This window comes from Trypanosoma melophagium (assembly GCF_022059095.1).
Source record: "Trypanosoma melophagium isolate St. Kilda chromosome Unknown ctg30segment0, whole genome shotgun sequence".
NCBI classification, from domain to species: domain Eukaryota; phylum Euglenozoa; class Kinetoplastea; order Trypanosomatida; family Trypanosomatidae; genus Trypanosoma; species Trypanosoma melophagium.
Genome location: NW_027125163.1, coordinates 146,398 through 173,555, shown reverse-complemented (window position 1 = coordinate 173,555; position 27,158 = coordinate 146,398). Strand labels below are relative to the sequence as shown.

Sequence of the window (27,158 nt, the reverse complement as noted above, 5' to 3'; positions counted from 1 at the left end):
GCCAAAACAGGAATAAAGAAAAGGCACGATGAAAGGATGTGATCATATTCATGGTTTAGCCTTATAATCTCTACTGCATATAGATCCTGGTGAGTCATCCATGACATTATTATCATTAGAGCTGAAACAGAAATATATATATGAAATAAATTTCACATTTTGATTAACTCTATAATGTTTCCGTTGTACCTTATGATCTATGTGGCTAATTATCTTAACGTAAGCGAGAGGCAAAATGACATGCTGAATTGCAAAAGAGGTGATTTTCCTTTGTTTTGTCTACTGCGTCTCTCTCTCTTTCTTTGTGTGTGGTGGAGAGAGCAAAAGAGAGAGAGAGAGAGATAAAGAGGTGGTAGATATCACCTAATGATATGTAACCATCATGAGTTTATTTCCCCTGACCCTGTACTTGTTTTGCTATTATTATTTCTTCTTTCTCAAAGGAGACTCTGAACTAAAATCAAATCAAATTTTGAGACCACACGGAATGAACGGAAAAGGAGGAATTGCAAGTAACTTGGATGACACATAAATAACAGACGTAATCTTTCATAACATCTTATGAAAGTGGTTGTTTCTCTTTCATCCCTTTGATTACACTAAATATACCTCTTTGACCAATCAATTGCGTATCCTTCATCATATTTTCGGTACTTGGACATGGCCCAGAAGAAGGTTTCACTTTTTGCTTTTTTTTTACATATAAATAATCAAATGTAAAAGATTCCTTATTCATTATTCTATCCTACATCTATTTGTTACGACGAAATCACCCTTTTTGGTTTCCTGGCCTTTATGTGAAGCAAGAGAATTTGAAAGCAAATAAATGGGCCTGTACGAAAGAAATTTTACAGTAGGATTCCATACTTGATTTTGATGGCATATTAAAATAATAATTTTCATCAGCAACAGTGTCAGATGTGCCTTTCTTTTACTACGTTACCCTGTAAAGACACACACACATGGGCTTTCTACACCTCTCTCTCTCCTTCTCTTCCTCTCTACTTTAAGGTAGAGTATGTCAAAGAAAATAATAAAATTCACTACTACCACTTGCATATACCTTTTGTTAACGGTAATTCTGTGTTCTTGGCTGCTAACATTCTACTATGCATTCGATGAAAACGTCCCGCCGCCGAAGCCAACGCCAGAAGTAGAGAGTACAATTGATGTGTACGATGCTCGTAGAGATGTGACTGTAGTGCCAACACGAACAGGTACATACCTCTGTGAATACATGACAAACGCCACGAAAATACACCATGGATGTGTTCAGGCTTGCAGCACAGAGAAAGATCACAATAGAGAAATGTTTAACTGCTACGTGCGCTCGCATGGATCGAGGCGGGAACATGTAGGTGCAGATATAGTGATTAACCACAATGGACCCGTTCCAACGCGTCACCACAAGGGTCGGCCATACATTACCCTCTTTTATACGGGAGAAAGTAACAACACTGACAAGAAACGTGGTAATGATGCCTACCAAAGCCTCTATGATGAAGTAGTCTCTTTCCATCAACACCGACGATATTACTTCACATGGGTTCACCGACAACAACCTTACTTCGTGGAAATCCTTAATGAAAATAACAAGCAAGGATCTACTGATGAGAACGTCACATGGGAAAGATGGCAACAACGAAAATCGGCAGTTGCGGTATTTGTCTCTCGCTGTAAAGCACGCCGTGCCAATGCTATACGCCATTTATCTAGATATTATCCTGTTCACAGCTATGGGGCTTGTGCCCGCAACCAACGAATACCGCCCGACTGCGCAGCTATTGCTGGACGCTATCCACAGAAGTTATGCGTGTTCCGCAAGTACAAGTACGCCATGGCACTTGAGAACTCGAGGGAGAAGGATTATGTGACGGAGAAGGTGTACCACGCTCTATTGAGTGGAGCCATTCCGTTGTACTGGGGCGCCCCGAACATTGACGACTTTCTCCCGTCGGGTCGGCGCAGTGTAGTGGAGGTGGAGCGCTTCATTCCTGGGCAGCTGGGTGATGCTGAGGCGGCAGCGAAGGTTTGGGATGACGGTGCGGGCGCGTTCCAGAAACTTGGGGAGTTCCTGCAGCACCTAGAGACGGACGATGCCGCCGTCAAGCAACTTTTGGCGTGGCGTCATGTCAAACGTGCGGAGGAATGGGGTGAGAACTTTTTGGATAACATGTACCACACTGACCCGATATGTGCACTGTGTGCTGAGGCACGTGAAAAGCGGAGGAAGGTGGAAGGCGGGAGGTAATGCGCTTGTGTATCATTGTATGCTACTGAGGGTGCCGAAAGAGGGGTGGGGTGTGTCCACGTTTTAGCCTGATTGTACGAATATTTGTGTGATCTAGCGAACACACAGAAAGTTATTGGGCTTCTGGGCGATGTCTTGAGTTCTACTGGAGTATTGGCACTGTTTCCGGTTTCCTGACTCAAGCGAAAGAATACCTGTTGTACAATGTCGCCGCCTCTCTCTCTCTGTCTGTCTTTTTTTTCCTTTTTTTGTTTACTCCCTTTTGGACGCAGACCTTTTTTTCTTTTTTGGGAGCTTGTGGAAAAGAATATGTATCCGGTTTTGGTCTATGATAATTAAGGCATTTTGGGGGTGTGTTTATCTTCGTCCTTCCTTGGGTTTTGTTGTAGTCAAAGAGCCTCGAGCTGAACGATTAGAAAAGGATTTAAGATTTGGTTTTTTCTTTACCGTCCCACCCAACCCCCTTATCCCCTCCACGCGGAAGGGTCTGGATTGGAAGGGACTCTAGAATCTGCCACTTCGTAATTCCTGACGGATGATACCGGCGGTATGGAGAATTTGATGTTTTATGCTTTGCTTTCACGTGTCTTTACAGGATACGATATTGTTGGAATTAATTGGAACTTCATAGATCATTTGTTTGTTTGTTTCTGTTTATTTCTTTGCCAGGTTTGACCAAGGTACGAAGCATATTCCGTTCACAATTGGCTTTGTTGTGTGCGATTGTACTTGACTCTGAAATGGCAGACGTTTCTCTATGCAGATGAGTACTCTTACTCTTCTCTATAGGTGGTGTTGGCGAGAGAATAAGTATTATTGTGTTCACCCTGGAGGTTGTGTGTATGGGTTGACAGCACTCACCAAGAGTGATCTGTGTCATCCGCAGATGGAGCCCGAAGTATGTTCGTCCTTCTTCTCTTCCTCGTTTTTTTTGTTTTTTTGGGAGGGGGTGTTTGTTTGGGACTTTGCAGTAAGGAAGCGTTGGGCGCCTTAATGGGTAGCGCATGTATTCGTGCTGGTGGACACGACGCTGATGACGGAAGGCCCTCACAGGTGTCCATCAAAGGTGTCTCCCCACGCTTGCTGTTGTGGAACCGCGAGGTGCGGTCCGCGGGTCGCCACGCAGGCACTATAAGTTCCGTCGACACTCTCACGTCACCCCTTCTGGTTTCAATGGATAGCGAGTGTCTTGCCCATCAGGGTGACGCTCTCAGTGGGCTGGGTCTCCTGCAGTCCCCCAGGTCGAGTGACGGTGGTGGGGCACACACGGTACGGTGGCTCTATGCCCCATACTTTGCAGGTGCCGCAATGCAGCGTGCACAACGCCTGAAAGAGATCTCGTGGTGGTGAGCAGGCCCTTCAACAAAGTAACATTCTGCACGCTTCCGTGGTAGCGGTGAAAACAGCGTGGCTACAGTAAGGTGCTCTCTGTATTGATCATTTTTTTTTTCTTTGTTTATTTTCTTTCCTTTTCTCTCTGCCTCCTATTTACCCGTCTTCACACCGCTTCTATCCCTCTAGGGTGAATTACTGTCTAAGGCTGTTAAAGGTTTTGTTCCACAACCAGGATGAGAAATATGAAATGCCTCATACTGTTGGTGCTGTTCGTTTCTTTTCTTTCGCAGTGCATAGCAGCTGTTCCAAACGGATGTGTCTTCGATGAGGTCATTAAGAAGAGCGGGCCTCCTGTCTCTGTACTAAGAGAATTGCCGAAGAAGGGGCAGGGCTTGTGGCAGGCGTACACTGCATCCTTACCTGATAAGTGGGAACCGCTACGCATCGTTGTATCATCCGATGACTTAAATGATCCATCAAAGTACTGCGATGAGGCTTTTCGTACCCGGCCGAATTATTTTCTTGGTGGTACTACCCAGTGTAACAGTTTGGAAGTTCTGACTAATGCTAAGAAAAAGAGAATTCTCTCGGAGATTGTTCCCGGGGCAATCAAACTCCACAGTGATCGACTCCTTGTCCATCGCGAAAGCAAACCTGTGGTGGTGCCCAAATTCACATCTGAGGTATGCTCTCGTTTCACTGTTCCCAGCAAACACCGAACAGTAGGTGTGTCTGGTGCTGATATGGTGCTTTATGTGGCCGCAACCCCGTCGGATGTGTGGGCTGTCCCGTGTGTTGAGAAAGGGAATCGAACTATTGTCGCAGCTATGAACATCAGCCCACAATATATGGAGACGATACCGGGTATCCTACGTATTGTTGCGCACGAGTTGGCACATGCTCTTGGGTTTAACTTCAATCAGTTTTCGACACTTGGAATGACAACGAAAGTTCAAGGTCTACGCGGGAAGCAAAACAATGTTCTTGTTGTGAATACCCCGAAGACGAAGGAGAAAGCAAAGGCGCACTATAAATGTGCGAAGATCACTGGCATGGAACTGGAAGAGAGCCACTCTGATCCTTCACACTGGGGGCGTCGTAACGCAAAGGAACGAACTCATGAGTTTCTGGGATGGAAACGGCATCATGCTTTACACTGCACTAACAATGGCAACTTTCGAGGATATGGGTGTATATAGGGCTAATTGGGGAATGGAGGAAACGATGAGTTGGGGAAGAAACGCTGGTTGCGAGTTCCTTCAGGAGAAGTGCATGGTAAATAACATCACCAAATATCCCAAGATGTTCTGTAACACGACTGTCCCCAGTCGTTGCACGTCTGGCCGTAAATCTCTGGGAATTTGTGATATTGTCTCGAATTCTCAACCTCTTCCAGTGGAGTACCAGTATTTCACGTCCAATACTGTTGGTGGTTCACCAAATGAGGGGATGGACTATTGCCCAATTGTTTCCTCGACTCGTAGTTGCGTGACGGAGAACGCAAAAGATAGTTCGCCTTCGCTCTTTGGCCGTGACTCATGGTGCCTGGATGCTGATTCGCTCATTGTAAAAAAAGGTACCTCCCAAGTTGAAATGGGTGGTTTGTGCGTGGCGGTAAAGTGCGAGGGTAAAGATGTAAGTGTTAAATACAAGGGCAGCAGTACATGGCAAAAGTGCAATGACGGTGGAACCATCACTCCAAAAGGCTCAAACTTTGTGAGTGGAAGTATAATTTGCCCAAAGCATGACGAAGTATGCACCGTGGCTCCTGATGGAAGTAGTTTGGTCATACTAGCCTCAAAAGATGGGGCTATGAGGGATATCCTTTTTCTCTCTTTCATGTCTCTTGCCGCGGTTGCCGCATTCTTGTTAGTTCTTTGAGCAATTGTGAGGAAGGAGGCATGTCTTGTGTCTCTCGTGTTGTGCAGAGTAGGGTATATACGCATCTATTCTCTCTGTATCTCTCTTCTTCAGCGTCTGTGGGACATTTCACTTGACGTTTCTTTTTTCTATTATATAAATAGCATTAACCATGTGTGTTTCTTTGTGATTTCACTTGATGTTTCTTTTTTTTTTCTTTCTATTATATAAAGGGCATTCACTATGTGTGTTTCTTTGTGATTTCACTTGATGTTTCTTTTTTCTTTCTATTATATAAAGGGCATTCACTATGTGTGTTTCTTTGTGATTTCACTTGATGTTTCTTTTTTCTTTCTATTATATAAAGGGCATTCACTATGTGTGTTTCTTTGTGATTTCACTTGATGTTTCTTTTTTTTTTCTTTCTATTATATAAAGGGCATTCACTATGTGTGTTTCTTTGTGATTTCACTTGATGTTTCTTTTTTTTATAAACTGCACTCATTATTCGTAGAAAGATTTTTTTTGTATGTCTGTACCCACGGCAACGAGCAAACACCACGTGGGGATTTTCATCCCTTTGGAGTTAACAGATATTTTTTTAATAATGAGCAAAACGTTGAGAACAAACTGGTAAATCGGCATTTTTTTTTGTTTTTGATTATGAGAAAAGCTTACAAATGGAATTATTTAGGGTTTTCTGCCTACGGTGAAAATTACACTATATCATTCTTTTTTTTTTTGCCCTGTAATTAATGTTCATGGATACTGTGTAGTCATCCTGGACTGATTGTGAGGTGTTTCTTTTTCTCTTTAAAAGATACCTGCTAATAGAGAGAATACATAGAACAAGAGGAACTTCTTTTCCTTTTTCTCTATCGTCCTTCTTTTAAAGGAAAAGGCAAGGCATAAATTATTCTTCTTCCGTTTTAGAGGCGCCTTAAGTCTACAGAGAACTCTGGAAGCGACCTTGCAATGTGATGCTCTGGTTGGTTCGGACGTTTTCGCGCGCCATTGGCACTATGTGTCTCTGCTAATCACAAAACGAATGGTATTGCAAGGCATCTCTGGGTTCAAGCAGTATGTAGATAGGCGTCTGTGGGCGTTTGTCTGACGATGTACTCTCTTTTGTGCTGCCGTTAATTCCCGACAAAGATCATAACGGATAATACACGAAGTGTTGGGGTTGCTATGGGATGCGGTGGCCTGCACTGAGGTTGGGTTGACGTGCCTCGGGTGGTTGCTGTCGCTTACTCTCGTGCTCAGTAGTGTAGCTCTCTACTTTTGTACTGTTAGGATTTGTTGGCGTTGACGGCCGCTGGTGTCTGGAAGAGGTGAAAACTGTGTCTCTTGTACCCTTTGGCGCCTGGTGCGGCAAGAATAGCAGGGACCCTTGCCAGCACCTCCTCATACCATCTAGGACACCGTGAAGTGAATGGAGAAGGTGCAAAACCAAGAATTTGTAGCCGCTGTGGTAAAGCATATATCGCCTTCGCGAACTGCTCGTGACAGGCAAGGACTTATTGGGGTGCATACATTACTGTGCATTTGCTGTGATGCCGTGCCAATGCTACACGCCATTTATTCTAGATATTATCCTGTTCACAGCTATGGGGCTTGTGCCCGCAACCAACGAATACCGCCCGACTGCGCAGCTATTGCTGGACGCTATCCACAGAAGTTATGCGTGTTCCGCAAGTACAAGTACGCCATGGCACCTGAGAACTCGAGGGAGAAGGATTATGTGACGGAGAAGGTGTACCACGCTCTATTGAGTGGAGCCATTCCGTTGTACTGGGGCGCCCCGAACATTGACGACTTTCTCCCGTCGGGTCGGCGCAGTGTAGTGGAGGTGGAGCGCTTCATTCCTGGGCAGCTGGGTGATGCTGAGGCGGCAGCGAAGGTTCGGGATGACGGTGCGGGCGCGTTCCAGAAACTTGGGGAGTTCCTGCAGCACCTAGAGACGGACGATGCCGCCGTCAAGCAACTTTTGGCGTGGCGTCATGTCAAACGTGCGGAGGAATGGGGTGAGAACTTTTTGGATAACATGTACCACACTGACCCGATATGTGCACTGTGTGCTGAGGCACGTGAAAAGCGGAGGAAGGTGGAAGGCGGGAGGTAATGCGCTTGTGTATCATTGTATGCTACTGAGGGTGCCGAAAGAGGGGTGGGGTGTGTCCACGTTTTAGCCTGATTGTACGAATATTTGTGTGATCTAGCGAACACACAGAAAGTTATTGGGCTTCTGGGCGATGTCTTGAGTTCTACTGGAGTATTGGCACTGTTTCCGGTTTACTGACTCAAGCGAAAGAATACCTGTTGTACAATGTCGCCGCCTCTCTCCCTCTCTCTCTGTCTGTCTTTTTTTTCCTTTTTTGTTTACTCCCTTTTGGACGCAGACCTTTTTTTCTTTTTTGGGAGCTTGTGGAAAAGAATATGTATCCGGTTTTGGTCTATGATAATTAAGGCATTTTGGGGGTGTGTTTATCTTCGTCCTTCCTTGGGTTTTGTTGTAGTCAAAGAGCCTCGAGCTGAACGATTAGAAAAGTATTTAAGATTTGGTTTTTTCTTTACCGTCCCACCCAACCCCCTTATCCCCTCCACGCGGAAGGGTCTGGATTGGAAGGGACTCTAGAATCTGCCACTTTGTAATTCCTGACGGATGATACCGGCGGTATGGAGAATTTGATGTTTTATGCTTTGCTTTCACGTGTCTTTACAGGATACGATATTGTTGGAATTAATTGGAACTTCATAGATTATTTGTTTTTTTGTTTCTGTTTATTTCTTTGCCAGGTTTGACCAAGGTACGAAGCATATTCCGTTCACAATTGGCTTTGTTGTGTGCGATTGTACTTGACTCTGAAATGGCAGACGTTTCTCTATGCAGATGAGTACTCTTACTCTTCTCTATAGGTGGTGTTGGCGAGAGAATAAGTATTATTGTGTTCACCCTGGAGGTTGTGTGTATGGGTTGATAGCACTCACCAAGAGTGATCTGTGTCATCCGCAGATGGAGCCCGAAGTATGTTCGTCCTTCTTCTCTTCCTCGTTTTTTTTGTTTTTTTGGGAGGGGGTGTTTGTTTGGGACTTTGCAGTAAGGAAGCGTTGGGCGCCTTAATGGGTAGCGCATGTATTCGTGCTGGTGGACACGACGCTGATGACGGAAGGCCCTCACAGGTGTCCATCAAAGGTGTCTCCCCACGCTTGCTGTTGTGGAACCGTGAGGTGCGGTCCGCGGGTCGCCACGCAGGCACTATAAGTTCCGTCGACACTCTCACGTCACCCCTTCTGGTTTCAATGGATAGCGAGTGTCTTGCCCATCAGGGTGACGCTCTCAGTGGGCTGGGTCTCCTGCAGTCCCCCAGGTCGAGTGACGGTGGTGGGGCACACACGGTACGGTGGCTCTATGCCCCATACTTTGCAGGTGCCGCAATGCAGCGTGCACAACGCCTGAAAGAGATCTCGTGGTGGTGAGCAGGCCCTTCAACAAAGTAACATTCTGCACGCTTCCGTGGTAGCGGTGAAAACAGCGTGGCTACAGTAAGGTGCTCTCTGTATTGATCATTTTTTTTTCTTTGTTTATTTTCTTTCCTTTTCTCTCTGCCTCCTATTTACCCGTCTTCACACCCCTTCTATTCCTCTAGGGTGAATTACTGTCTAAGGCTGTTAAAGGTTTTGTTCCACAAGCAGGATGAGAAATATGAAATGCCTCATACTGCTGGTGCTGTTCGTTTCTTTTCTTTCGCAGTGCATAGCAGCTGTTCCAAACGGATGTGTCTTCGATGAGGTCATTAAGAAGAGCGGGCCTCCTGTCTCTGTACTAAGAGAATTGCCGAAGAAGGGGCAGGGCTTGTGGCAGGCGTACACTGCATCCTTACCTGATAAGTGGGAACCGCTACGCATCGTTGTATCATCCGATGACTTAAATGATCCATCAAAGTACTGCGATGAGGCTTTTCGTACCCGGCCGAATTATTTTCTTGGTGGTACTACCCAGTGTAACAGTTTGGAAGTTCTGACTAATGCTAAGAAAAAGAGAATTCTCTCGGAGATTGTTCCCGGGGCAATCAAACTCCACAGTGATCGACTCCTTGTCCATCGCGAAAGCAAACCTGTGGTGGTGCCCAAATTCACATCTGAGGTATGCTCTCGTTTCACTGTTCCCAGCAAACACCGAACAGTAGGTGTGTCTGGTGCTGATATGGTGCTTTATGTGGCCGCAACCCCGTCGGATGTGTGGGCTGTCCCGTGTGTTGAGAAAGGGAATCGAACTATTGTCGCAGCTATGAACATCAGCCCACAATATATGGAGACGATACCGGGTATTCTACGTATTGTTGCGCACGAGTTGGCACATGCTCTTGGGTTTAACTTCAATCAGTTTTCGACACTTGGAATGACAACGAAAGTTCAAGGTCTACGCGGGAAGCAAAACAATGTTCTTGTTGTGAATACCCCGAAGACGAAGGAGAAAGCAAAGGCGCACTATAAATGTGCGAAGATCACTGGCATGGAACTGGAAGAGAGCCACTCTGATCCTTCACACTGGGGGCGTCGTAACGCAAAGAACGAACTCATGAGTTTCTGGGATGGAAACGGCATCATGCTTTACACTGCACTAACAATGGCAACTTTCGAGGATATGGGTGTATATAGGGCTAATTGGGGAATGGAGGAAACGATGAGTTGGGGAAGAAACGCTGGTTGCGAGTTCCTTCAGGAGAAGTGCATGGTAAATAACATCACCAAATATCCCAAGATGTTCTGTAACACGACTGTCCCCAGTCGTTGCACGTCTGGCCGTAAATCTCTGGGAATTTGTGATATTGTCTCGAATTCTCAACCTCTTCCAGTGGAGTACCAGTATTTCACGTCCAATACTGTTAGTGGTTCACCACATGAGGGGATGGACTATTGCCCAATTGTTTCCTCGACTCGTAGTTGCGTGACGGAGAACACAAAAGATAGTTCGCCTTCGCTCTTTGGCCGTGACTCATGGTGCCTGGATGCTGATTCGCTCATTGTAAAAGAAGGTACCTCCCAAGTTGAAATGAGTGGTTTGTGCGTGGCGGTAAAGTGCGAGGGTAAAGGTGTAAGTGTTAAATACAAGGGCAGCAGTACATGGCAAAAGTGCAATGACGGTGGAACCATCACTCCAAAAGGCTCAAACTTTGTGAGTGGAAGTATAATTTGCCCAAAGTATGACGAAGTATGCACCGTGGCTCCTGATGGAAGTAGTTTGGTCATACTAGCCTCAAAAGATGGGGCTATGAGGGATATCCTTTTTCTCTCTTTCATGTCTCTTGCCGCGGTTGCCGCATTCTTGTTAGTTCTTTGAGCAATTGTGAGGAAGGAGGCATGTTTTGTGTCTCTCGTGTTGTGCAGAGTAGGGTATATACACATCTATTCTCTCTGTATCTCTCTTCTTCAGCGTCTGTGGGACATTTCACTTGACGTTTCTTTCTTTCTATTATATAAATAGCATTAACCATGTGTGTTTCTTTGTGATTTCACTTGATGTTTCTTTTTTTTTTCTTTCTATTATATAAAGGGCATTCACTATGTGTGTTTCTTTGTGATTTCACTTGATGTTTCTTTTTTTTTTCTTTCTATTATATAAAGGGCATTCACTATGTGTGTTTCTTTGTGATTTCACTTGGTGTTTCTTTTTTTTTCTATTATATAAAGGGCATTAACCATGTGTGTTTCTTTGTGATTTCACTTGGTGTTTCTTTTTTCTTTCTATTATATAAAGGGCATTAACCATGTGTGTTTCTTTGTGATTTCACTTGGTGTTTCTTTTTTTTTCTATTATATAAAGGGCATTAACTATGTGTGTTTCTTTGTGATCTCACTTGGTGTTTTTTTCCCTTTTATAAACTGCACTCATTATTCGTAGAAAGATTTTTTTTGTATGTCTGTACCCACGGCAACGAGCAAACACCACGTGGGGATTTTCATCCCTTTGGAGTTAACAGATATTTTTTTAATAATGAGCAAAACGTTGAGAACAAACTGGTAAATCGGCATTTTTTTTTGTTTTTGATTATGAGAAAAGCTTACAAATGGAATTATTTAGGGTTTTCTGCCTACGGTGAAAATTACACTATATCATTCTTTTTTTTTTTGCCCTGTAATTAATGTTCATGGATACTGTGTAGTCATCCTGGACTGATTGTGAGGTGTTTCTTTTTCTCTTTAAAAGATACCTGCTAATAGAGAGAATACATAGAACAAGAGGAACTTCTTTTCCTTTTTCTCTATCGTCCTTCTTTTAAAGGAAAAGGCAAGGCATAAATTATTCTTCTTCCGTTTTAGAGGCGCCTTAAGTCTACAGAGAACTCTGGAAGCGACCTTGCAATGTGATGCTCTGGTTGGTTCGGACGTTTTCGCGCGCCATTGGCACTATGTGTCTCTGCTAATCACAAAACGAATGGTATTGCAAGGCATCTCTGGGTTCAAGCAGTATGTAGATAGGCGTCTGTGGGCGTTTGTCTGACGATGTACTCTCTTTTGTGCTGCTGTTAATTCCCGACAAAGATCATAACGGATAATACACGAAGTGTTGGGGTTGCTATGGGATGCGGTGGCCTGCACTGAGGTTGGGTTGACGTGCCTCGGGTGGTTGCTGTCGCTTACTCTCGTGCTCAGTAGTGTAGCTCTCTACTTTTGTACTGTTAGGATTTGTTGGCGTTGACGGCCGCTGGTGTCTGGAAGAGGTGAAAACTGTGTCTCTTGTACCCTTTGGCGCCTGGTGCGGCAAGAATAGCAGGGACCCTTGCCAGCACCTCCTCATACCATCTAGGACACCGTGAAGTGAATGGAGAAGGTGCAAAACCAAGAATTTGTAGCCGCTGTGGTGAAGCATATATCGCCTTCGCGAACTGCTCGTGACAGGCAAGGACGTATTGGGGTGCATACATTACTGTGCATTTGCTGTGATGCCGTGCCAATGCTACACGCCATTTATCTAGATATTATCCTGTTCACAGCTATGGGGCTTGTGCCCGCAACCAACGAATACCGCCCGACTGCGCAGCTATTGCTGGACGCTATCCACAGAAGTTATGCGTGTTCCGCAAGTACAAGTACGCCATGGCACCTGAGAACTCGAGGGAGAAGGATTATGTGACGGAGAAGGTGTACCACGCTCTATTGAGTGGAGCCATTCCGTTGTACTGGGGCGCCCCGAACATTGACGACTTTCTCCCGTCGGGTCGGCGCAGTGTAGTGGAGGTGGAGCGCTTCATTCCTGGGCAGCTGGGTGATGCTGAGGCGGCAGCGAAGGTTCGGGATGACGGTGCGGGCGCGTTCCAGAAACTTGGGGAGTTCCTGCAGCACCTAGAGACGGACGATGCCGCCGTCAAGCAACTTTTGGCGTGGCGTCATGTCAAACGTGCGGAGGAATGGGGTGAGAACTTTTTGGATAACATGTACCACACTGACCCGATATGTGCACTGTGTGCTGAGGCACGTGAAAAGCGGAGGAAGGTGGAAGGCGGGAGGTAATGCGCTTGTGTATCATTGTATGCTACTGAGGGTGCCGAAAGAGGGGTGGGGTGTGTCCACGTTTTAGCCTGATTGTACGAATATTTGTGTGATCTAGCGAACACACAGAAAGTTATTGGGCTTCTGGGCGATGTCTTGAGTTCTACTGGAGTATTGGCACTGTTTCCGGTTTACTGACTCAAGCGAAAGAATACCTGTTGTACAATGTCGCCGCCTCTCTCTCTCTGTCTGTCTTTTTTTTCCTTTTTTGTTTACTCCCTTTTGGACGCAGACCTTTTTTTCTTTTTTGGGAGCTTGTGGAAAAGAATATGTATCCGGTTTTGGTCTATGATAATTAAGGCATTTTGGGGGTGTGTTTATCTTCGTCCTTCCTTGGGTTTTGTTGTAGTCAAAGAGCCTCGAGCTGAACGATTAGAAAAGTATTTAAGATTTGGTTTTTTCTTTACCGTCCCACCCAACCCCCTTATCCCCTCCACGCGGAAGGGTCTGGATTGGAAGGGACTCTAGAATCTGCCACTTTGTAATTCCTGACGGATGATACCGGCGGTATGGAGAATTTGATGTTTTATGCTTTGCTTTCACGTGTCTTTACAGGATACGATATTGTTGGAATTAATTGGAACTTCATAGATCATTTGTTTGTTTGTTTCTGTTTATTTCTTTGCCAGGTTTGACCAAGGTACGAAGCATATTCCGTTCACAATTGGCTTTGTTGTGTGCGATTGTACTTGACTCTGAAATGGCAGACGTTTCTCTATGCAGATGAGTACTCTTACTCTTCTCTATAGGTGGTGTTGGCGAGAGAATAAGTATTATTGTGTTCACCCTGGAGGTTGTGTGTATGGGTTGATAGCACTCACCAAGAGTGATCTGTGTCATCCGCAGATGGAGCCCGAAGTATGTTCGTCCTTCTTCTCTTCCTCGTTTTTTTTGTTTTTTTGGGAGGGGGTGTTTGTTTGGGACTTTGCAGTAAGGAAGCGTTGGGCGCCTTAATGGGTAGCGCATGTATTCGTGCTGGTGGACACGACGCTGATGACGGAAGGCCCTCACAGGTGTCCATCAAAGGTGTCTCCCCACGCTTGCTGTTGTGGAACCGCGAGGTGCGGTCCGCGGGTCGCCACGCAGGCACTATAAGTTCCGTCGACACTCTCACGTCACCCCTTCTGGTTTCAATGGATAGCGAGTGTCTTGCCCATCAGGGTGACGCTCTCAGTGGGCTGGGTCTCCTGCAGTCCCCCAGGTCGAGTGACGGTGGTGGGGCACACACGGTACGGTGGCTCTATGCCCCATACTTTGCAGGTGCCGCAATGCAGCGTGCACAACGCCTGAAAGAGATCTCGTGGTGGTGAGCAGGCCCTTCAACAAAGTAACATTCTGCACGCTTCCGTGGTAGCGGTGAAAACAGCGTGGCTACAGTAAGGTGCTCTCTGTATTGATCATTTTTTTTTTCTTTGTTTATTTTCTTTCCTTTTCTCTCTGCCTCCTATTTACCCGTCTTCACACCGCTTCTATCCCTCTAGGGTGAATTACTGTCTAAGGCTGTTAAAGGTTTTGTTCCACAACCAGGATGAGAAATATGAAATGCCTCATACTGTTGGTGCTGTTCGTTTCTTTTCTTTCGCAGTGCATAGCAGCTGTTCCAAACGGATGTGTCTTCGATGAGGTCATTAAGAAGAGCGGGCCTCCTGTCTCTGTACTAAGAGAATTGCCGAAGAAGGGGCAGGGCTTGTGGCAGGCGTACACTGCATCCTTACCTGATAAGTGGGAACCGCTACGCATCGTTGTATCATCCGATGACTTAAATGATCCATCAAAGTACTGCGATGAGGCTTTTCGTACCCGGCCGAATTATTTTCTTGGTGGTACTACCCAGTGTAACAGTTTGGAAGTTCTGACTAATGCTAAGAAAAAGAGAATTCTCTCGGAGATTGTTCCCGGGGCAATCAAACTCCACAGTGATCGACTCCTTGTCCATCGCGAAAGCAAACCTGTGGTGGTGCCCAAATTCACATCTGAGGTATGCTCTCGTTTCACTGTTCCCAGCAAACACCGAACAGTAGGTGTGTCTGGTGCTGATATGGTGCTTTATGTGGCCGCAACCCCGTCGAATGTGTGGGCTGTCCCGTGCGTTGAGAAAGGGAATCGAACTATTGTCGCAGCTATGAACATCAGCCCACAATATATGGAAACGATACCGGGTATCCTACGTATTGTTGCGCACGAGTTGGCACATGCTCTTGGGTTTAACTTCAATCAGTTTTCGACACTTGGAATGACAACGAAAGTTCAAGGTCTACGCGGGAAGCGAAACAATGTTCTTGTTGTGAATACCCCGAAGACGAAGGAGAAAGCAAAGGCGCACTATAAATGTGCGAAGATCACTGGCATGGAACTGGAAGAGAGCCACTCTGATCCTTCACACTGGGGGCGTCGTAACGCAAAGGACGAACTCATGAGTTTCCGGGATGAAAACGGCATCATGCTTTACACTGCACTAACAATGGCAACTTTCGAGGATATGGGTGTATATAGGGCTAATTGGGGAATGGAGGAAACGATGAGTTGGGGAAGAAACGCTGGTTGCGAGTTCCTTCAGGAGAAGTGCATGGTAAATAACATCACCAAATATCCCAAGATGTTCTGTAACACGACTGTCCCCAGTCGTTGCACGTCTGGCCGTAAATCTCTGGGAATTTGTGATATTGTCTCGAATTCTCAACCTCTTCCAGTGGAGTACCAGTATTTCACGTCCAATACTGTTAGTGGTTCACCACATGAGGGGATGGACTATTGCCCAATTGTTTCCTCGACTCGTAGTTGCGTGACGGAGAACACAAAAGATAGTTCGCCTTCGCTCTTTGGCCGTGACTCATGGTGCCTGGATGCTGATTCGCTCATTGTAAAAGAAGGTATCTCCCAAGTTGAAATGAGTGGTTTGTGCGTGGCGGTAAAGTGCGAGGGTAAAGGTGTAAGTGTTAAATACAAGGGCAGCAGTACATGGCAAAAGTGCAATGACGGTGGAACCATCACTCCAAAAGGCTCAAACTTTGTGAGTGGAAGTATAATTTGCCCAAAGTATGACGAAGTATGCACCGTGGCTCCTGATGGAAGTAGTTTGGACATACTAGCCTCAAAAGATGGGGCTATGAGGGATATCCTTTTTCTCTCTTTCATGTCTCTTGCCGCGGTTGCCGCATTCTTGTCAGTTCTTTGAGCAAGTGTGAGGAAGGGGGCATGTCTTGTGTCTCTCGTGTTGTGCAGAGTAGAGTATATACACATCTATTCTCTCTGTATCTCTCTTCAGCGTCTGTGGGACATTTCACTTGATGTTTCTTTTTTTTCTTTCTATTATATAAAGGGCATTCACTATGTGTGTTTCTTTGTGATTTCACTTGATGTTTCTTTCTTTTTTCTTTCTATTATATAAAGGGCATTCACCATGTGTGTTTCTTTGTGATTTCACTTGATGTTTCTTTTTTCTTTCTATTATATAAAGGGCATTCACTATGTGTGTTTCTTTGTGATTTCACTTGATGTTTTTTTCCCTTTTATAAACTGCACTCATTATTCGTAGAAAGATTTCTTTTGTATGTCTGCACCCACGGCAACGAGCAAACATCACGTAGGGATTTTCATCCCTTTGGAATTAACAGATATTCTTTTTATAATGAGCAAAGCGTTGAGAACAAACTGGTAAATCGACATTTTTTTTTGTTTTTGATTATGAGAAAAGCTTACAAATGAAATTATTTAGTTTTTTCTGCCTACGGTGAAAATTACACTATATCATTCTTTTTTTTTTTTGCCCTGTAATTAATGTTCATGGATACTGTGTAGTCATCCTGGACTGATTGTGAGGTGTTTCTTTTTCTCTTTAAAAGATACCTGCTAATAGAGAGAATACATAGAACAAGAGGAACTTCTTTTCCTTTTTCTCTATCGTCCTTCTTTTAAAGGAAAAGGCAAGGCATAAATTATTCTTCTTCCGTTTTAGAGGCGCCTTAAGTCTACAGAGAACTCTGGAAGCGACCTTGCAATGTGATGCTCTGGTTGGTTCGGACGTTTTCGCGCGCCATTGGCACTATGTGTCTCTGCTAATCACAAAACGAATGGTATTGCAAGGCATCTCTGGGTTCAAGCAGTATGTAGATAGGCGTCTGTGGGTGTTTGTCTGACGATGTACTCTCTTTTGTGCTGCTGTTAATTCCCGACAAAGATCATAACGGATAATACACGAAGTGTTGGGGTTGCTATGGGATGCGGTGGCCTGCACTGAGGTTGGGTTGACGTGCCTCGGGTGGTTGCTGTCGCTTACTCTCGTGCTCAGTAGTGTAGCTCTCTACTTTTGTACTGTTGGGATTTGTTGGCGTTGACGGCCGCTGGTGTCTGGAAGAGGTGAAAACTGTGTCTCTTGTACCCTTTGGCGCCTGGTGCGGCAAGAATAGCAGGGACCCTTGCCAGCACCTCCTCATACCATCTAGGACGCCGTGAAGTGAATGGAGAAGGTGCAAAACCAAGAATTTGTAGCCGCTGTGGTGAAGCATATATCGCCTTCGCGAACTGCTCGTGACAGGCAAGGACGTATTGGGGTGCATACATTACTGTGCATTTGCTATGATGCCGTGCCAATGCTACACGCCATTTATCTAGATATTATCCTGTTCACAGCTATGGGGCTTGTGCCCGCAACCAACGAATACCGCCCGACTGCGCAGCTATTGCTGGACGCTATCCACAGAAGTTATGCGTGTTCCGCAAGTACAAGTACGCCATGGCACCTGAGAACTCGAGGGAGAAGGATTATGTGACGGAGAAGGTGTACCACGCTCTATTGAGTGGAGCCATTCCGTTGTACTGGGGCGCCCCGAACATTGACGACTTTCTCCCGTCGGGTCGGCGCAGTGTAGTGGAGGTGGAGCGCTTCATTCCTGGGCAGCTGGGTGATGCTGAGGCGGCAGCGAAGGTTTGGGATGACGGTGCGGGCGCGTTCCAGAAACTTGGGGAGTTCCTGCAGCACCTAGAGACGGACGATGCCGCCGTCAAGCAACTTTTGGCGTGGCGTCATGTCAAACGTGCGGAGGAATGGGGTGAGAACTTTTTGGATAACATGTACCACACTGACCCGATATGTGCACTGTGTGCTGAGGCACGTGAAAAGCGGAGGAAGGTGGAAGGCGGGAGGTAATGCGCTTGTGTATCATTGTATGCTACTGAGGGTGCCGAAAGAGGGGTGGGGTGTGTCCACGTTTTAGCCTGATTGTACGAATATTTGTGTGATCTAGCGAACACACAGAAAGTTATTGGGCTTCTGGGCGATGTCTTGAGTTCTACTGGAGTATTGGCACTGTTTCCGGTTTCCTGACTCAAGCGAAAGAATACCTGTTGTACAATGTCGCCGCCTCTCTCCCTCTCTCTCTGTCTGTCTCTGTCTGTCTTTCTCTCTTTTTTCCTTTTTATTTGTTAGTTTCGTGAAAATTTAAGGGAAAGGTAAGTAGTTCTTCTTTTCTCTGTTGTTAACTGTTTAAGGCATCTAAGATGCGTTTTATTATTCTTTTGTTGTTGGTTTTCTTTTTTTTATCAGGTGCAGCTCTGGCAACAGAATTGAAAAATTCAGCCGATCATGTGGGTGACTCAGGATGCGCGCAGACTGTTGGTACTGGAGGTGGATCCTCTGCAGCTGTCCAGGAATCGAAGAAATCCAGTTTTGCAGAAGATAATGGGGCCCCTTCTTTTGTAGGCTCATTGTCTGAAAACCAGAACCCTGCTCACCGAAACGAAGAAGGACCTATCAGTGGAAAATCTGGAGAAGGTTCCCCTACCTCAGACGTAACAAAACAGCCAAACACATCAAGTAACACCAACTTTTCTCCTGGCGATGATTACATATCCTATGGATTTGTTTTACTTTTTTCTGGATTTGTGACATTACTCCTCGGATTATTTTTTGGTGTGAGGTTCTACCGGTCTGTGCTGGGACGCAATTTCTTTTCACGGCGTCGCGGTTGGATGCGGATGGCAAGGCCAAGCATGGACGAGGACAACGGTGGTGGGACTGAGAATGACGCACTTGTGGAATTGAAGAGAGTTGGCGGGGCAAAAGGCGTCGTGTCGATAACCAAGGGTTCAGAGAATTTGGAGGTCGGCGTAAACACCACCCAAGCACTCCGCCGGCGTTCTGGGGAAAGGAAACAACAGCCGCCCCATAACGGAAGCAGCGACGGCTGGAGTTGGACGGACGAGGATTAGAATCCACGGTAGGGTTCCCCGAAATGCGGGAAAAACTATCTCATATTTCTTTTTGAGGGGCGGGCCTGGCATGTCAGGTGCTGCGGGGGTGTCGTCGAAAAAAAAAAAAAGAGCGGAGGACCGGAGCGAAAAAAAAAATGTTTCAGTTACTGATACAATAAAAAAATTATTTGAACGCGTTGTGTTTTTTTCTTATACTTTTTTGTGGTTTTCCGTGTTAGAAGAAGGGAAACGAATAATAAACGTACAAAAGCGTGAACCAAAGCATATTATTATTATTATTATTATTATTATTATTATTATTATTATTTATTTATTTATTTATTTATTTATTTATTTATTTATTTATTTATTTATTTATTTATTTATTTTTATCCACGCCCGTGTCTTGACGAGAAGGTCGCCATGGCTTTGACTACCCGCCCCCTTCCCCAGAGGCTCGGGCCACTGTTTACCCCTATTGCCGTCATTGTTTTTTTTTAAAGCTTGCGAAAAGAATGATCGAGCCTTACGTTATCAGATAGTAAAAATATTGAATGGCTTCATGATAGATAATATTTATTTATTTCCATCTTTTCAGCCTGTGTAAGTGTAAGTTTTCCGAATGTAAGTTTACAAGGAAGTAAAAATGTCAGGTACTATTAGTCCGTCTTATTCAACAACGATATGGAGGAAACCCCCAAAGGGGTTTCCGGGGAACACAGGAACTCAGGCTGCCAGCACGCACCGAAGGTCTCAGTCCAGAAGAGCAAATACGCACCTTTGACGGTATGCTGCAATTAATTATTGACACTTCACCTGACCAATTGGTGAGCACATACTGGGGAATTTTTACTATGCCAGTCAATCCAGGGCCCGGCCTATGGCGATACATGGGGGAATTTCGTGCAATGGATGTATACACTTCGTGACGAGGGGTTGTCAGCACAACAGGTGCAAATGGGACGACGATTATATACACAACTGTGGATAATTTAAACGGTAAAGGATAACGCGGGCGTGAAGATGCAGGATATCAGGAAGGCCATTGCTCAGCCTCTGCAAAAAGAGATGAACCCTTCATACAAGCAGCTATGAAGTTGAGGAAGGAACAGTCGGCACCACCACTCAGCAAGGCAGACTGTTTCAGATGCGTTCGCATCGGGCATTACAGCTCTACGTGCCGGGTGCAATTGCAACGAGAGGCTTTTAAACAAAAAAACGATATTCGGCCACGGAAACAGTGCATGCCGGGGCCAAGGATGATGGGATATCAACAAAAGTTAGATATTCAGGAGTGGATGAACCCACACAACACGGTGATGTTCTTCCGATCAAATACTCAAACGGTGACCCATATCATTGCCAAAGGAGCAATAAGAAAATGCAACAAATTCAAATGTTTTTTCCAGCAAAAAATCTTTCCGCAGGGACGAAATCTATAAACAACATTACGATTATACCCGCACCTTCCCACGATCCGTACATCGTGGCGCTGGCTTCCGAGGTCAACCGTGTCTCCAAACGCATGTGGCCCCGCACAACATGGGAACAACGGGGATCCATAATAAGAAGATTCATCGATTTCGCAGTGCAGCACAATTTAGAAGTGATGGAAGAAAACATTCCACTATTTATCATAAGTCTGCAATTGGCAAGAAAACAGCGCGATGCAATACACGCGCACTCTGATCACCATGTTGGCATCAGGGAGAACACCATCCCAAATGTTTCTGGCAGGCCTCCAAAAGACAGCGACTGCAGATCCCATGAAACAAGCACGACCAATGTTAAGATGGGAATTGGATGTGATAAGCGATACTCTTACAAAGGAAAGGGATCGAGTGGCTTTACGACTGGCATGGTTGACAGCCAGCCGTTGGGGAGAAATAGCACAGCTCCAGAAGCAAAATTTTGTACCGCAGGCAAAAAACCCAGCAGCCACAATAGTGGATTGGGGAGCCTTACCCAAAAACATTCAAGATCGGGCCACAAAGGGCAGCGAGGTACGCAGCCATCGGAGGAGAGGATGCGCGAAGGATAAAAGCAGTCGTTAAAGAAATGAAGGGCGACGAAAAGTTAACGACACTAACCACAAAAGACATGGAGAATATCCTTCGCCCCTACGGAATGGCAGCTCGCTCCATAAAGAGAGGGGCACTTGCACACACCGCAGCAGCAGTGGTCGAACACGATCTCGATCCACGACTACCGTTGCAACAAATAGACGTGGAAACACTGCCCACCAAATGGATTAGTAAGCGGATGAACGAGAGAGCCAAAAGTCCTTGGGATATATTGTGGAACACTATGCAAAAAACAGAAACATATTTGAAGGAACGTAAATCTAGTTTACGGATTAACAACGCTGACGCGCAGCGCATGTAGGAAGCAGGAATTATTTGTACAGCTTCATCGCATCCAGCTAAAGGTTGGGTGGGCCCGTTTGCGGTGGTGGAGGGCAAACTGTCAGGGCAGAGAAGGGGATTTATTGCGTGGCCAAGAGAAAAGAATGACAAGGATGATTATGAGGCCGATGTTCCTCTCGCGCATATTTCCCCGTGCCTGGATGCGGTTCACGGCGAAACCGCGACATTATTTGGTTTAAAGGCATCATTTTTCCAAGTGGAACTACCAGTAAACACACGAGCAAGTTTCCGTTGCCGCACGGAATCAGGTGAATTCGTTGAGTTCACTCGCCTTCCCATGAGCTATAAATGTAGTCCTGAGATTATAAATACTGTTGCAAGAGTTTTGGCTGGCGATCCGGAGATGGTATTGCCACAATATGCAGTACCCAAAGAGTTAAAAATACACCTTTGGATTGATAATATTAGAATAAGTGGTCCACACGAAAAGGTATAATCTTGGGGACGCCAAATCACACATAACATGCAAAGCTGTGGAGCCACTATTGGGGAGGAGCAGTTTTAAACGAAGGAATACGATTTCATCGGGGTGCCCTTCAACCATAAGGAACCACACGGTCTCCATAAGTCAGAAGAGAATAAGAAGGTTGCAAGAAACACCGTCACTGGAAAAGATGACGGTTGAAGAATTGGAGAGCACAGTTTCACCCTTGATGCACGCGGCGGGAGTTGAGGGTGAATCCCTTTTCCCTTATTATTTCTTCTTAAAGGCAGTGCGTCAACGTTTATCATGTTTAGATCAAGGTTTATTACGACCACAAGGCCCAGCAAATTTATCACTTAACGCAAGGGTCGTTGGGCAAAACCGGCCCAAAACATTAATGGCGAACAAGCCGGTTTATCCACCACAGCAGTTCTCAACCACCGCAACGCTGGCGGCAGACGCATCCATGTGCGGATGGGGAGCGTTATTGTTTAGGGATAAATGGGAAGTTTTGGCCGCAGGTGGGGCTTGGAAGCGCTCACCTCGCATGATTTCCAAAGCAAAGGCGAGAGCCGTTCATCTAGCGTTACGGGCTTTTAAGATTTATTTGGCAGGGCCATTGGATATTCCCGTTTATAATGCGACGATAATGCATATTATGCAAAAGGGAATGCGCATTCAGAGGCGTTAGTTGCGAAAGTTGGCGCTATAGAAAAAGTTTTACGTTCGCACGGCGAAAGCGCTACTTGGAGTTATGTGGCTTCAGGGCGAAATCCAGCGGATGGAATATCTAGAGGAAAAACATCGAAAAATTAGACTTAGCGAAGGGTGGAACTTTTGACAGGGAGAGCGGGGGGCGGGTTAAAAGGGCTTTAAAGCCCTCCCGTCCCTTCTGCCCCGCCGCCCGCCGGGAAGCAGCTAAGTGGGGAAAGCAAACGGGCACCAGACGCGGAAAACGCCAGCCCTTTTCCTTCCTTCCTCCGAGGGGGGAAGGGGCGCGGGCCGTTCTCATTGCCGTGGTTTCCGAAGGGCGTTCGGGTCCGGCGGGGGGTTTCGGCCGTTTTTTTTTTTTTTTTTTTTTTTTGGGGCCCCAGGGAACCCCCGGCCGGCCGGGCCCTGGAGGGCGCGGGGCAAACCCGAGGGCCTCCGGGGCGGCGGGGTCTTTTCGTTCTTTTCGCGCCCCCCGCCCCTTCCCGCGACGGGGCGAGGGTCCCCGTCCGGTTTCTTTTTTTCGCCTCCGTCTGGGTGGTGGTGCGGGGGTCTGTTTTTTTCGTTCGGGGTGCGCTTCCCGCGGTTCTGTTGCGGCGGGCCGTGTCTTCCCTGCGTGCTGCGTGGCGTGTTTTTTTTTATTTTTTTTTAGGGGATTTTACTAAAGCAAAGGTTTTCTTGTTGAGGCAACTGCTGTTCTGGACTTTTTAATAGGTTAACCGCGCATTTTTTCCAAGATTTTTTCATAAACTAGGAAATGAGTTTAAAGGTTCAGAAGTCTAATTAAAGGAAAAATAAATAAATTATTTTTTATTATTTACTTTGAAATTTATTATTTATTCCTATCTTGGGAAATGTTTACTCATTAGTTTTTACTCGTAAATGATGAAAATTTTAGTCCGTTAGATTGGGTTCTTTGTTTAATGTAATTTAAGCAGCTTTGGGATTATACAAAAAATTTTTTTGCCTTTCTATTGAAAATTGCGGAAAAACCTTAGTAATTCCTTTTTTTCGTATCAATATTTCATACATTAGAAGCTGTCGGAATTTCGCTCAATTTTCTATTGCTTGATGCCAAAAAAATAAATAAATAAATAAATAAAAAAGAAATTCAAATAAACTTTATTTATTTCTTGATATTTGTTGCAGGAAAGTGGTAGGCGGGGTTGGTCCGGTCTGAGTGCCTGTTTTTCCCCTTTTTTTATTTTGTACCTAATTTTTCACACAGTAAGGCGGAGTTGTTCCTGTTTTTATTTTTCTCGGAAAGAAATTTTTTTAGTAAGAGATAGGAATCATTTTCTATAATGATTGCAGCGTCGTTTTTTTTTTCTCTTAAATTCCTGTATGTCTTAATAAGATGATCTCTTTATTAAATTCTTTTTTTTCCCTTTTTCCCTATTTTTTTAATTGTTTCTTCCTAGGAAAGGTAAGAAGCAGAGTATTCTTTATGTGATGGGATATTAATCTAATCTTGATTTTTTTTTAAGTCGTTAAATTTTTTTTATCATGTGTTCGTTGCGTAAGAAGTGATTCGTTTCTGAATTATCAATCCCAATTTATTTAGGTGGAAGTGCATTCTTGAAATTTGGTGCTGGGAAGCTTTGTAATTGTATTAACAGGGATGTCAATATAAGTTCTGGGAAAAAAGTGGTTTTAAGTACAATATATATTATCCCCTGTGTTTTTGCTTTGTTTCTCTTAAATTCCTGTATGTCTTAATAAGATGATCTCTTTATTTAAATTCTTTTTTTCCCTTTTCCCTATTTTTTTAATTGTTTCTTCCTAGGAAAGGTAAGAAGCAGAGTATTCTTTATGTGATGGGATATTAATCTAATCTTGATTTTTTTAAGTCGTTAAATTTTTTTTATCATGTGTTCGTTGCGTAAGAAGTGATTCGTTTCTGAATTATCAATCCCAATTTATTTAGGTGGAAGTGCATTCTTGAAATTTGGTGCTGGGAAGCTTTGTAATTGTATTAACAGGGATGTCAATATAAGTTCTGGGAAAAAAGTGGTTTTAAGTACAATATATATTATCCCCTGTGTTTTTGCTTTGTTTCTCTTAAATTCCTGTATGTCTTAATAAGATGATCTCTTTATTTAAATTCTTTTTTTTCCCTTTTCCCTATTTTTTTAATTGTTTCTTCCTAGGAAAGGTAAGAAGCAGAGTATTCTTTATGTGATGGGATATTAATCTAATCTTGATTTTTTTTTAAGTCGTTAAATTTTTTTTATCATGTGTTCGTTGCGTAAGAAGTGATTCGTTTCTGAATTATCAATCCCAATTTATTTAGGTGGAAGTGCATTCTTGAAATTTGGTGCTGGGAAGCTTTGTAATTGTATTAACAGGGATGTCAATATAAGTTCTGGGAAAAAAGTGGTTTTAAGTACAATATATATTATCCCCTGTGTTTTTGCTTTGTTTCTCTTAAATTCCTGTATGTGTTAATAAGATGATCTCTTTATTTAAATTCTTTTTTTCCCCTTTTCCCTATTTTTTTAATTGTTTCTTCCTAGGAAAGGTAAGAAGCAGAGTATTCTTTATGTGATGGGATATTAATCTAATCTTGATTTTTTTTTAAGTCGTTAAATTTTTTTTATCATGTGTTCGTTGCGTAAGAAGTGATTCGTTTCTGAATTATCAATCCCAATTTATTTAGGTGGAAGTGCATTCTTGAAATTTGGTGCTGGGAAGCTTTGTAATTGTATTAACAGGGATGTCAATATAAGTTCTGGGAAAAAAGTGGTTTTAAGTACAATATATATTATCCCCTGTGTTTTTGCTTTTTTTTTTCTTAAATTCCTGTATGTGTTAATAAGATGATCTCTTTATTTAAATTCTTTTTTTCCTTTTTTTTTCTACTTTAAAAAGAGAAAAAAAAATTTGAAGCCCCTTCCCAAAGTGGATTTCTCGATATATTTTATTGGTCATTTTCGTTTGAAATGTGGGGCACTCGACCTGAACATGGACCACAGAACGGAGCTCAAAATTCAGGATTTTTCCCACCACTCAACACAAACCAACGACGTAACATGGTAGGATATTCTTATGGAAGTCGATCACACCATCCGGAACCGGGTTATGCGGGTTATTATCGAACACCTAACAGAAATTATCCGTCTCGGCCACCTCCATTATATGGGAATTATCCTGGCTCAGTACAGAACAGTGGCGGATATATGGCTTCTTATAATCCCAGGGCTGGACACGTCCAACATCCAAGTGAAATGAGCTATCAGTCAAATGGAATACAGAGAACTGGTAGCTTTTTTGGTTCCGAATTGCAGAGCAATGGTAGCTTTATTGGTTCCGCATTACAGAGAAATGGTAGTTTCATGGGATCACAATTACAGAGAAGTGGTAGTTTCATGGGATCACAATTACAGAGAAGTGGTAGCTTTATGGGTTCACAATTCCAGAGAAATGGTAGTTTTGGTGGATCTCAACTTCAACGAACGGATAGCTGGATGCAACCTTATTCATTGCAAGCAAACGGAAGTATGATGGGTTCTTCAAATCAGCTTACAAGAGGTAATAGTTCTAATGGTTTTGATCTTCAACCCTATAGTAGCTTTGGTGTTGATTCCTTGAATCAAGATAATGGTTATAGTGGGGATTTTGGAACTCGCTATGTAGGGGGAAATCGAAGGAGAGATAGCCAAAACCCTCCTCCTGCTGATGGACAGGAGAGGCAAGGTCTCGCTTTGCTGCTTAGAAAGCAAAGTGTCCTTCACAAAGGTGGAGATGTGGGTGAAGGAGATAGTCAAATTATTGGTCGCCGAGGTGGTGGACTTGTATTCAAGGGAATTGAAGAATAACCACAGTGCAAATCCCGTATTCTATGAAGGAGTGCAAAAATTTCGACGCCCTTGAATTTTATTTCCATTGAATGATGTTAATTCTTCGCTCATTAATACTCTGCTTTCCTTTCGTTTGTTGGGATGATATTCAAGGGATGAGCTCTGCATACCACACGAGAAATTTTATTGAAAGAACCATGGGGCTCTTTTTCTTGCCCCTTTTTAGGCTGACGATAAAATCAATTGTATTGTTTTTTTTTTGTTGTTGTTCACATGGCTGAAAATGGCCTTTGTGATTCACTTTTTTTTTCGCCCTGTAAATGTCTATAAATGCCTTTATCTGATTTTTTCTTGACCAGTCTTTCTTACTTGGTGTTTTTTTTTTTTTTCGTTTTGGCTCGGGAGAAGTTATGACTTTGGCTATTTGGCTTTCGTCTAAGTCAACGTTCTTGATAATCTTTGACTTCTCTTGGCTCCCACATAGTATATTTTCCTGTTTTTTCCCTCTCTTTTTCCGCCTTTTTTTTTATTTCCTTTATTGTCGTTACTGTATATGTCTCAACGCTCTCTGTGTAGACCTTCAAAGAGAAATTGAAAAAGGAGTTTTTCTC

The 27,158-nt window shown here is 44.2% G+C and overlaps 9 protein-coding genes across 9 annotated transcripts; all 9 read left to right on the top strand.

The window, feature by feature from the left end:
- Nucleotides 1-1,018: 1,018 nt before the first annotated feature.
- LSM04_002423 (Glycosyl transferase family 10) lies at nucleotides 1,019-2,251 on the top strand (the record flags this gene model as incomplete). Its single annotated transcript, XM_067333658.1, has 1 exon — nucleotides 1,019-2,251. The coding sequence occupies one exon, from the start codon at nucleotides 1,019-1,021 to the stop codon at nucleotides 2,249-2,251; it is 1,233 nt and encodes a 410-aa protein (XP_067189412.1).
- Nucleotides 2,252-3,244: 993 nt separating this feature from the next.
- LSM04_002584 (uncharacterized protein) lies at nucleotides 3,245-3,601 on the top strand (the record flags this gene model as incomplete). The annotated part of the gene is made up of 1 exon (XM_067333657.1): nucleotides 3,245-3,601. The coding sequence occupies one exon, from the start codon at nucleotides 3,245-3,247 to the stop codon at nucleotides 3,599-3,601; it is 357 nt and encodes a 118-aa protein (XP_067189417.1).
- Nucleotides 3,602-6,881: 3,280 nt separating this feature from the next.
- Nucleotides 6,882-7,571, top strand: LSM04_005081 (Glycosyl transferase family 10; the record flags this gene model as incomplete). Its single annotated transcript, XM_067333656.1, has 1 exon — nucleotides 6,882-7,571. The coding sequence occupies one exon, from the start codon at nucleotides 6,882-6,884 to the stop codon at nucleotides 7,569-7,571; it is 690 nt and encodes a 229-aa protein (XP_067189479.1).
- Nucleotides 7,572-8,569: 998 nt separating this feature from the next.
- On the top strand, nucleotides 8,570-8,926 carry LSM04_002124 (uncharacterized protein; the record flags this gene model as incomplete). Its single annotated transcript, XM_067333655.1, has 1 exon — nucleotides 8,570-8,926. One exon carries the CDS (start codon nucleotides 8,570-8,572, stop codon nucleotides 8,924-8,926), a length of 357 nt encoding a protein of 118 aa, XP_067189407.1.
- Nucleotides 8,927-12,272: 3,346 nt separating this feature from the next.
- On the top strand, nucleotides 12,273-12,961 carry LSM04_000545 (Glycosyl transferase family 10; the record flags this gene model as incomplete). Its single annotated transcript, XM_067333654.1, has 2 exons — nucleotides 12,273-12,455; nucleotides 12,515-12,961. The coding sequence occupies 2 exons, from the start codon at nucleotides 12,273-12,275 to the stop codon at nucleotides 12,959-12,961; spliced, it is 630 nt and encodes a 209-aa protein (XP_067189382.1).
- Nucleotides 12,962-13,953: 992 nt separating this feature from the next.
- Nucleotides 13,954-14,310, top strand: LSM04_007549 (uncharacterized protein; the record flags this gene model as incomplete). The annotated part of the gene is made up of 1 exon (XM_067333653.1): nucleotides 13,954-14,310. The coding sequence occupies one exon, from the start codon at nucleotides 13,954-13,956 to the stop codon at nucleotides 14,308-14,310; it is 357 nt and encodes a 118-aa protein (XP_067189519.1).
- A 3,147-nt stretch (nucleotides 14,311-17,457) lies between these two features.
- Nucleotides 17,458-18,146, top strand: LSM04_002788 (Glycosyl transferase family 10; the record flags this gene model as incomplete). Its single annotated transcript, XM_067333652.1, has 2 exons — nucleotides 17,458-17,640; nucleotides 17,700-18,146. The coding sequence occupies 2 exons, from the start codon at nucleotides 17,458-17,460 to the stop codon at nucleotides 18,144-18,146; spliced, it is 630 nt and encodes a 209-aa protein (XP_067189425.1).
- Nucleotides 18,147-18,496: 350 nt separating this feature from the next.
- LSM04_007886 (uncharacterized protein) lies at nucleotides 18,497-19,207 on the top strand (the record flags this gene model as incomplete). Its single annotated transcript, XM_067333651.1, has 1 exon — nucleotides 18,497-19,207. The coding sequence occupies one exon, from the start codon at nucleotides 18,497-18,499 to the stop codon at nucleotides 19,205-19,207; it is 711 nt and encodes a 236-aa protein (XP_067189522.1).
- Nucleotides 19,208-25,689: 6,482 nt separating this feature from the next.
- LSM04_005050 (uncharacterized protein) lies at nucleotides 25,690-26,565 on the top strand (the record flags this gene model as incomplete). The annotated part of the gene is made up of 1 exon (XM_067333650.1): nucleotides 25,690-26,565. The coding sequence occupies one exon, from the start codon at nucleotides 25,690-25,692 to the stop codon at nucleotides 26,563-26,565; it is 876 nt and encodes a 291-aa protein (XP_067189477.1).
- Between the last annotated feature and the right edge of the window lie 593 nt (nucleotides 26,566-27,158).